General features: G+C 40.2%; 1 protein-coding gene across 1 annotated transcript; it reads left to right on the forward strand.

The window, feature by feature from the left end:
- Nucleotides 1-999: 999 nt before the first annotated feature.
- LOC115194571 (E3 ubiquitin-protein ligase TRIM39) lies at nt 1,000-6,259 on the forward strand. Its single transcript, XM_029754376.1, has 9 exons — nt 1,000-1,193; nt 1,422-1,526; nt 1,667-1,836; nt 2,034-2,132; nt 2,548-2,766; nt 3,468-3,573; nt 3,846-3,872; nt 4,304-4,479; nt 4,861-6,259. The coding sequence occupies exons 2-9, from the start codon at nt 1,424-1,426 to the stop codon at nt 5,233-5,235; spliced, it is 1,275 nt and encodes a 424-aa protein (XP_029610236.1). The 5' UTR covers nt 1,000-1,193; nt 1,422-1,423; the 3' UTR covers nt 5,236-6,259.
- Nucleotides 6,260-10,042: the final 3,783 nt, after the last annotated feature.

Genomic DNA, 10,042 nt, shown 5'->3' on the forward strand with positions numbered 1-10,042 from the left:
TTGGCACCTTTCAACACCCCTCATTATCACATTTATGCACGCAACCACTCACTTACACTACTGATTACTGACTGCACACACCATTGTTAATTGTATTTACGTTACTTCAGTAAATAAATATATTTTTGTTATTCCTTATCTCCACATTGTCTCCCTTTTTGTTTACGGACTTCGAGCCGGTTCGTGACAATGATGACAGAAGTGAGTGCTGCGGGGCGATAGTCATTTAGTTCAGTTACCTTTGCTTTCTTTGGTACAGGAACAATGGTGGACATTTTGAAGCAAGTGGGGACAGAAGACTGGGATAGAGAGAGATTGAATATGTCTGTAAACACTTCAGCCAGCCAGCTAAGGATGCATTCTGGGCCGGCAGCCTTGCGAGAGCTAACATGCTTAAATGTCTTACTCACGTCGGCCACTGAGAACGAGAGTTCACAGTCCTCTGGAGCGGCCCGTGTCAGCGGCACTGCCTTATCCTCAAAGTGGACAAAGGTGTTTAGCTTGTCCTAGAGCAAGACGTCTTTGTCCGCGATGTGGCTGGTTTTCCCTTTACAAACCGAGATTGTCTGGAGTCCCTGCCACATACGTGTCATGTCTGTGTCTGAGCTGTTGAATTGCGACTCCGCTTTGTCTCTGTACTGACGTTTTGCCTGTTGTATTGCCTTACGGAGAGCATAACTGGACTGTTTGTATTCAATCATACTGTATTATTATAATTTGAAAAATTGCTTTTATGTGTTTTTTTATAATAAAAAAACATACTTTATTTGAAAGAGCTATTTTTCCAGTAGAAAAGCAATATTCCAATTATATTAATACAGTAATATAGAGACACACAGAGGATGACATTTGTGCCATCTAATGTGGAGACCTGCCTACTGAAATGTTCTTGTTGGTAAATTACGTGATAAATGAGGTGTTTAGAGAAGGCTTTGAAGACTTTATTTCAATATCCCCACACTTGAGTCCACACTGTGCCTTTAAGAGAGATTTATATTGCACTGAGGGAGAAATGCATGAAGACTTCTAAGTGAAAGTGAAAGTGTCCAGCTCCCCATTTCTTGTAAATGCCACCGTTACAAATAATTCATCTGTGCAGATGAACAGCCAGACCCTTTGGTATAGTCTGCTTTCCTTACACTGGGTGATTACACTGTTCTCCACTGTCGACAGCAAAAAATTCAAGAATTAAGGTAGGAACACTCCATGTCAAGACACTTTCTGCAATATTATGTAACAACGTGTTAATACAATCTGTTGCTTGTGTTATTACAACGTTACTGACTAAGTCGCTATGGATAAGTGTCAGCTAGCTAATAGACTAAAATGTAAATGTACTACAAAGGTAAAAGGGTTAAAGCAATGTAAATTGATACCTAACATTATTAGCCTATATGATCAAATTGTGTGTGTGTGTGTAGTTATGGCGTCTCTCAGCATGACAGAAGACCAGCTGCGCTGTTCCATCTGCCTGGATCTCTTCGTCCACCCTGTCTCCACTCCATGTGGACACAACTTCTGCAAATGTATGCCACGTTTTATGGATCTTAAATTTGTATTAAGTTTCAAACAGTAAATTGTATCTATTTTTGTCTGCCACTGATGTACATAAAAATTGTCCCTAAGTGATTAATAAAGTTCCTACCTATCTATTTATCCATCAAAGCTTGTATCTCTGACTACTGGGATATCAGGGAAGCCATCTGCCCTCTGTGTAAGGAGACGTTCAAGAAACGTCCCGACCTCCACGTCAACACGTTCATTAACGAGATAATCAACCAGTTCAAATCGGCACAGGAGGACATTTCGCCACACACCATTTTGCCATTGAGAGAGGTACGTGGTGTGGGACAGCTGAGTAAAATTGAAACCTAGGAGATTTTTGTTCTTGATCATGTGGCCTGACTAGGAAAAACTCCAGGCCCTGTTTAGAACTCATAACCAGGGCCCAGAGTTTTACCTGGTATGGTCAATTAAACAATTGTCCATCAACATTGTGATTATGGTTCAAATCAACCCATTCCCCCCTATAGCCAGAACAGGGGGACACTACAGATGGAAGAGTGAACAGGAAGATCCAGGCCAGACTGAAGAAGGTGGAGGAGATCAAAAACTCAGTGGAGATCAGCAGAGTGAGTTCTGGATCGTTTTCATAGAGAGTCTTAGAAGTGCTGATGTAGGATCAGTTTTGCCTTTTACATCATAATGTATATGATTATTATGGACGGGGAATACTGATCCTAGATCAGCACCCTGACTCTGAGATGCTTTATGAATACAGGCCCTGATAAGCATCGGACTGTTGTTCTCATCTATGTAGGGTACGGGTCTTCTGCAGTTGTAGTAATTCAATTTAATTAATTTACTTTCATCATCATAGCTGCATTTTTTGAATTAAAACTGATCAATAGTTCTGGGCCACACAGTCTGAATGGTCTGATTGTGTGCTTTATTCCCTCATAAAGTAACACCTGTGACCCAGATTCACAATAGGTAATTTTTTACAGTACATTAATTCGTCTGAATCTAGTTCACTTCATTCCACAGGCTAGTTCACAGAAAGACATAGAGGAAAGTGAGCAGGTCTTCACTGCGCTGTTGCGCTCCATTGAGAGGAGCCAGGCTGACATTGTCGGTGAGATCCAGGAGAAACAGAGAGCTGTGGAGAAACAAGCTGATTGGCTCATCAAGGAGCTGGAACAGGAAGTAGCAGATCTAGAGAGTGGAAATAATAAACATGGGGAACTTTGTTCCACCCCACAACAGGTAGGTGTGCTACTGCTTCTCTCTGTGGTCGATTTGAATGTTGTCGACTACAGGGTTAGGGTTAGAGTTAGGGTTGAGACGGGATGTGGACATGAAGCTAGGGTTATTATGGTTAGGGTTGAAGCTACGGTTAGGATTAGGTTTAGCGTTAAGACGGGATGTGCACATGAAGCCAGGGTTAGGATTAATTCAGGTCAGTTCTTAGTAAAACTCAACTCAGCTGACTCTATCCAGTATAGCCAGACGAGGGCCACCCCTCTGAGTCAGGTTTCTCTCTCTTCTGCTCTGGTCTGGGTTACTGTTAAGCACTTTGTGACAATGTTTATGCAAATAATGCATAAAATACATTTAGTTGATTTACATTCTGTTCTGAAGTCTGTCCTTAGTAAAACTCGATCCCAACTGTCCTCTGCTGTAGATCTGTTCTACAGCAGATCGGTCTTCCCTGTGGCTCAGTTGGTAGAGCATGGTGTTTGCAACGCCAGCCTGGTGTTTACAACGCCAGGGTTGTGGGTTTGATTCCCACGGGGGGCCAGTATGAAAAAAAAATATGAAAAAAAATGTATGAAATGAAAATGTATGCATTCACTTCTGTAAGTTGCTCTGGAAAAGAGCGTCTGCTAAATGACTAAAATGTAAATGTAAAAATGTTCTTAGATCAGTCCTTAGTAAAACTTGATCTGAACTGTCCTGTGCTGTAGATCTGTTCTGAGATCAGTGCTAGCGGTGGTGGAAAAACCATCTGGGGAATTGTGTCCCAACTGGAGGATACCTTCAGAGAGGAGATTAAGAAAGTCATGGATAAAGGTTACCATTCTTTATTTATCTATAATGATACATTTTATAAAAGTTTACAAATACTGTAGAATCATGACCCACTGGGCACAAACGTCAATTCCACATTTCTTCAACGCAATTTTGTTGAATTGACGTGGAAACAACGTTGATTCAACCAGTGTTTTACACATTTACAGTCATTTTTTATTTGGACCCATTCGATTTTTCTATAATTAAATTCGATTAAATCTTCATCATGAACAATGACATTCTCAATTGTGAGTTTTTTTCTTTTCATTCAGGGTTGAAATTGCTGAAGACTAATGCAGGTAAAACGTGCTACAATTTGCAATGCACATATTCACATGTTCATCTCTCGTTTCTCAATCTCTTAACCCACCATTGAATTATTTACCACACCATTTAATTCATTATTTTACATTTTACTGTCATTTATCCATTCTTATTTTCATCCTAACTATAGCCTGGTCAGGTGACAGCACAGGGTGGTCTTGGAAAACTCCTGTCCCTAATTACAACTAACAGAATGGATGGATGGATTAAATAATGGATGGATGAATGAAAGGATTAATGTATGATGAATGTATGGATGAATGGATAGATGGATAAATGAATGTATTAATTAATGGATGAATGGCTGAATGAATTAATGCATGGGTGAATTAATGAATGGATGGATGTATTAATTAATTGATTAATGGATGAATTATATATCTACTTTGTTGTTATTTTCCGATAGTGAACGTGATTCTGGACCCCGACACAGCTCATCCTTTCCTGGTTCTGTCTGAGGATGGGAAACAGGCCAGACACGTCAACGATTGGAGGATCCTGCCTTTCAACCCCAAGAGGTTCAATACCAGTATCAGCGTCCTTGGGAGGACAGGGTTCTCCTCCAGGAGATTCTACTTCGAGGTGAGATACAGTACAATAAAGAAGAGCCAAACGGATGTATCGGTTGACTGACATTATCGGTGGATATTTGACTTTTTGGGCTTTCAGATATCTACCTTTTCGGTCTATATATCACCATATTAGACTGGACAAAAAATCACACTAATCCTTTCAGATCATTGTTTCTAAGGTAAGAAATCAGCCCTCAGAGTATCATTGTAGGGTTGTTTCAGTTTTGCGGGTATATTAGAGGGAAGTTGTACTTACTATGACTGTAAGATGTTCTCGTACCTAGTGATGAACGCACTAACTGTAAGTCGCTCTGGATAAGAGCATCTGCTGAATGACAAAAATATAACTATAAATGTATCTATTTTTTTTTACTTGAATTTGAACTTAAAGGTGCAGGTCTCTGGGAAGACTGACTGGGGCCTAGGAGTGGCCAGGGAGTCCATCGACAGGAAGGGGAAGACACTCCCGACCCCTGCAATTGGCTACTGGACCTTGTGGCTGACCAATACGCATGAGTACAAGGCTGCAGATGATTCTGGCTCCACCCTCCTCTCCCTGAGAGAGAAGCCCCAGAAGGTGGGGGTGTTTGTCGATCACAAGGAAGGGTTGGTGTCTTTTTACGACTCAGAAGCCAAGGCTCATATCTATTCCTTCACTGGGTGCTCCTTCAATGAGAAACTTTTCCCTTTCCTGAACTCTAGTGTCAATGACAATGATAAAAACTCTGCCCCATTTGTCATTCTGCCTGTCAGTCATAGAGGCTGACAGGCTGATTGGTTAGAAATCAAGATGGGATGGGCCACATGTCATTTGATTGGTTCTGGTGTGTTGAGAACTGATTCTTGACATAGCCAAGAGAAGTGTGGCTGCTGCAAACCATCATCAGTACGGTGACAAGGCTAAACATATTCATGCTATCTTCATCACTGGGTGAGTCAATGCCAGTGGAAAGTTGATTTAGAATCCTGCTGTAGCCTATAATACATTTCCTCCTAATGTTGTACAATCCATCTCGTTTCTTTTTATTAGCCCTGGGCCAGGTCAAGGCCAGGTCGTTTTTAATTCATCTGTTTGACAGTGTCAGAGTAGCCACTCATTTCGTTCATTTGTGTAGTAATATAAAAAAATATTCTGATAATGTCTCCTGTCCTGTAGGCTTAAATGACATAGAATTGCATGAAATGCGTTTATAAAAGGCCACATTGTTTTAAGACCCTGCAAAAAAAAATCCCCATGTGTGTCAATCCTAAAAACGCTTCTGCTGAACTGTTTGCCAGTATGCAACTGTAATGATATATGCTATATTATAAAGAGTATTTTATGATTCTTGAACTCTGCCCCATTTGTCATTCTGCCTGTCAGTCAGAGGCTGACAGGCTAATTGGTTAAAAATCAAGATGGAATGGGCCACATGTCATTTGATTGATTCTGGTCTGTTGAGAACTGCAGTTATTGATGATAGTACTGATTATTTGTCCAATAATCAATCTGCCTATGTGTTGAACTTGGTGTAAACTGTCTGTGATTTAGATAATATCAATAACATGACTAATAACATTTCAATAACATGATAATAAGAGGACAATAACATGAAGAATGTTGATTTAGTTGATATAGTATGTTCAAAAATTATTAGATGAGTGATTACAGCTATTACAGTGTATTTTCAATCACAAATAGCATGAATTAATTTGTATTAGTTTGTTATAAGCCTAGTGAAGGACTCAGTATGCATTGTTATCCTTTTTAAGAGTTGGACAAAAATCGAACAATAAAGCTTTCTTTCTGAGCTGGATTTCTTCTACATTTTCCATTAAGAAAATACATGAATCTCTCTTCATTCTCTTCATCCACTCATCTCCTCCGTCCTTCTATCTTCTCCTCCCTCCTTCTATCCACCTCAGTCAGAATCAGTCTTTTTTCTTCCATCGCAGGGTGACAGAGTCGGATATCTCTCGCTGTCTCAGTTCATCTTGTAGCTAAGAGATATAGACACACAAGGATAGTCATTTAGATCTGACTATCTAAATGTATGCACGCATGACTAAGTCGTTTGGATAAAAGCGTATGCTAAACTGCGTATATCAGGAATCATCAACTAGATTCCGCCGCAGGCTTATTTTTTTCTGAAGCGGATGGTCATTGGGGTGGAACATACACTACCTTTCAAAAGTTTGGGGTCACTTAGAAATGTGCTTCTTTTTGAAAGAAAAGCAAATTTTTTGTCCAGTAAATAACATCAAATTGATCAGAAATACAGTGTAGACATTGTTAATGGTGTAAATGACTTGTAGCTGGAAAAGGCTGATTTTTTTTATGGAATATCTACGTAGGCGTACAGAAGGCCAGCATCCCGGAGTCGCCTCTTCACTGTTGATGTTGAGACTGGTGTTTTGCGGGTACTATTTAATGAAGCTGCCAGTTGAGGACTTGTGAGGCGTCTGTTTCTCAAACTAGACACTCTAATGTACTTGTCCTCTTGCTCAGTTGTGCACCGGGGCCTCCCACTTCTCTTTCTATTCTGGTTAGAGCCAGTTTGTACTGTTCTGTGAAGGGAGTAGTACACAGCGTTGTACGAGATCTTCAGTTTCGTGGCAATTTCTTGCATGGAATAGCCTTCATTTCTCAGAACAAGAATAGACTGACGAGTTTCAGAAGAAAGTTCTTTGTTTCTGGCCATTTTGAGCCTGTAATCAAACCCACAACTGCTGATGCTCCAGATACTCAACTAGTCTAAAGAAGACCCGTTTTATTGCTTCTTTAATCAGAATAACAGTTTTCAGCTGTGCTAACATAATTGCAAAAGGGTTTTCTAATTTTCAATTAGCCTTTTAAAATTATAAACTTGGATTAGTTAACACAACGTGCCATTGGAACACAGGAGTGATGGTTGCTGATAATGGGCCTCTGTACGCCTATGTAGATATTCCATTAAAAAACATTAACAATGTCTACACTGTATTTCTGATTAACTTGATGTAATTTTAATGGACAACAAATGTGCTTTTCTTTAAAAAAACAAGGATATTTCTAAGTGACCCCAAACTTTTGAGCGGTAGTGTAGTTACAAATCATTTGTAGACTGAAAATTCACTGCAAGAAGACCCAAACAGATATCATATTTGGAGCTGATATGCTGGTGTTTTTACAGTATTTTATGTCCAAAAATTAATAATAAAAGGTTAAACAAATTGCTCAGAAAACTTGGGGGGCCGAATATAATCACCCAGTTGGGGAACCCTGGCATATATTATTCATATACATTATATATGTTATTACCAGGAATAACTCCTAACTAACTAGGGCCTTTGTTTCCTTGTCTGTTAATAAGGTAAGGGAAAATTGTTCGGTTAACAGGTGAGGTAGAATGACTCACCTTTTTCAAGACCAGTTCGGTGATGTTAGAATCTGTTAACGCTGTTGTCGAGGTGAATTTCACCTGCACTCCAGCATATCCTCCAACACACACACGCACACTTAGTACATCCTCCGTCTTTAAAATCTTTCCATGCTCTCATTATTACTCTAATATTTGAGTACACAAACACACATTTCACTCACCTGTGTAGTAGCAGACAAAAGACTGGATGAGTGCAGATAATATCGTTCCATAGTCCATTGTTAGTGATGCATACTTCAACACTACCCTCAGACGTTCCTTGGAAATTATAAGGCTCTCCCTCGACCCAGTATCTGAAGGAGTCGCTCTGGTCTGACCACTTCCAGGAGTCTCTGAACAGGCCGATCCATACGCTGCTACCATTGGCCAATCTCTGTACCTGTAACGGCTGTCGTAGGAGAGAGAGGACCAAGGCGCAACGGGTTGCATGTTCATCATATATTTATTATGAACACGAGAAAAACAAGAAAAACTGAGAACGACAGACCGACAGTTTCACAGGTTAAATAATAACAGCAGTGCAAAATACAACTACCCACAAATCCCCAGGTGAAAACAAGCATCTAATATATGACTCCCAATCAGGAACAACAATGTACAGCTGTTCCTGATTGGGAGCCACACAAACCACACAGAAATAGACAGACTAGAAAACCATAGAAAACCAACACTAGAACAATTACTCAAACCCCAGACTACATAAACCAAACACCCCTTAAATAACACACACAACCCGAACCATATGAAACAAATACCCCTCTGCCACGTCCTGACCAAATATAATACAATTACTCCCTCTGCTGGTCAGGACGGGACAGTACCAATCAATCAAATTTATTTATGAAGCCTTTTTACATCAGCAGTTGTCACAAAGTAACTTCTTTACTGTAACCTGGCCTAGAACCCGAAAGAGAAAGCAAAGCGCAAGCGAGATCACAGTGGCCAGGAAAACTCCCAAGTGGTCCTCTGTTCCTTTGTGGCTCAGTTGGTAGAGCATGGTGCTTGTAATGCCAAGACAGTAAGTTCAAATGTTTGTGTCGCTTTGGATAAAAGTGTCTGCTAAATGGCATATATTAGGGACAAAACATAGAAGAAAACAAGAAACCTATATCTCCTGGTTCTCAGTCTGGTTCCTCACACTGGCCAGGTCTGTGTGGTACTCTCTGCAGTAACTCTGCGCCTCAGACCAACTTTGTCTTTCATTAATCAAATTGAAGTGATTGGAGGAATTGGTCCCTCGTGTGTGTGTGTGTATGGCCAGAAGAGGCTGGTAGGAGGCGCTTTAGGAGGACAGGCTCATTGGAATGGACTAGTTGGGAACAGCATCAAACATATAGAAACCACATGTTTCACTCCGTTCCATTTATTCCATTCCAATGAGCCCATCCCCATTGTAATGAATACTCAGGGAGAAAAAGGTGGAGATTCACACGCAGGCTGCAGAAGGTGTTTATTTCACCTTCGCAGAAGGCAGGAATCGTGGTCACAGGCAGGCAATGGTCATACACAGGTAGGCAAAAAGGCAGGTGAATCAAAACTAGGACTGAAGGCTATAACTGGTTCTCACAAACGAGCTAGGAAAAGGCTTAGTAGAGTCAAACTGAACAATACCTCACAAAGGCACAAACAGAATGAACTGAACTAAATAAGGAGCTGATGAGACCAGGTGAGTAACTAACACAGGTGAAATTAATGAACAAAAATGAAAGACAGGGCTACGTTCAAGAACACAACGAAACAGAACCCAAGGTTGACTAAGAAAATAAATACAGAACCTTACATCCATGTCTTATTGGATATGCCTTAGGGCGGGTCACAAGGTCCAAGTATCCAATGACACCTGTTTTCCCACTTGAATTTGGTTGTCCTTTTAAATTGTTATAATGTGCAGTGATAACATGTGACAACTAAACCAAAAATAAGACATTCTTTTTTCATTGGAATTTGGTGGTTCTTTTAGATGGTTGAAAGCAACGTGAATACACTTTTGGAATTCAACAAACTTTTGGCTGACTTTTTGAGTGGGTGAATATAAATTGTAATCTCATTGATCAACGTATCTACAAATATTACCCAATTGTCCACATTGAAATGACTTGGTGTGCCCAGTGGTGTGTGTATCGTCCAAAATAAATGCATAATAGGTTGATGTAGTCGGCTATTTCTTACCGT

The sequence above is a fragment of the Salmo trutta genome, chromosome 5, assembly GCF_901001165.1.
Source record: "Salmo trutta chromosome 5, fSalTru1.1, whole genome shotgun sequence".
Classification (NCBI taxonomy): domain Eukaryota; kingdom Metazoa; phylum Chordata; class Actinopteri; order Salmoniformes; family Salmonidae; genus Salmo; species Salmo trutta.

Bases quoted from the DNA above. Each gene is read 5' to 3' on its own strand.
- LOC115194571 (XM_029754376.1), top strand. From the start codon at position 1,424: ATGGCGTCTCTCAGCATGACAGAAGACCAGCTGCGCTGTTCCATCTGC. The intron at 1,527-1,666 runs GTATGCCACGTT...TATCCATCAAAG, and splicing joins TGGACACAACTTCTGCAAAT to CTTGTATCTCTGACTACTGG. The intron at 1,837-2,033 runs GTACGTGGTGTG...TCCCCCCTATAG, and splicing joins CCATTTTGCCATTGAGAGAG to CCAGAACAGGGGGACACTAC.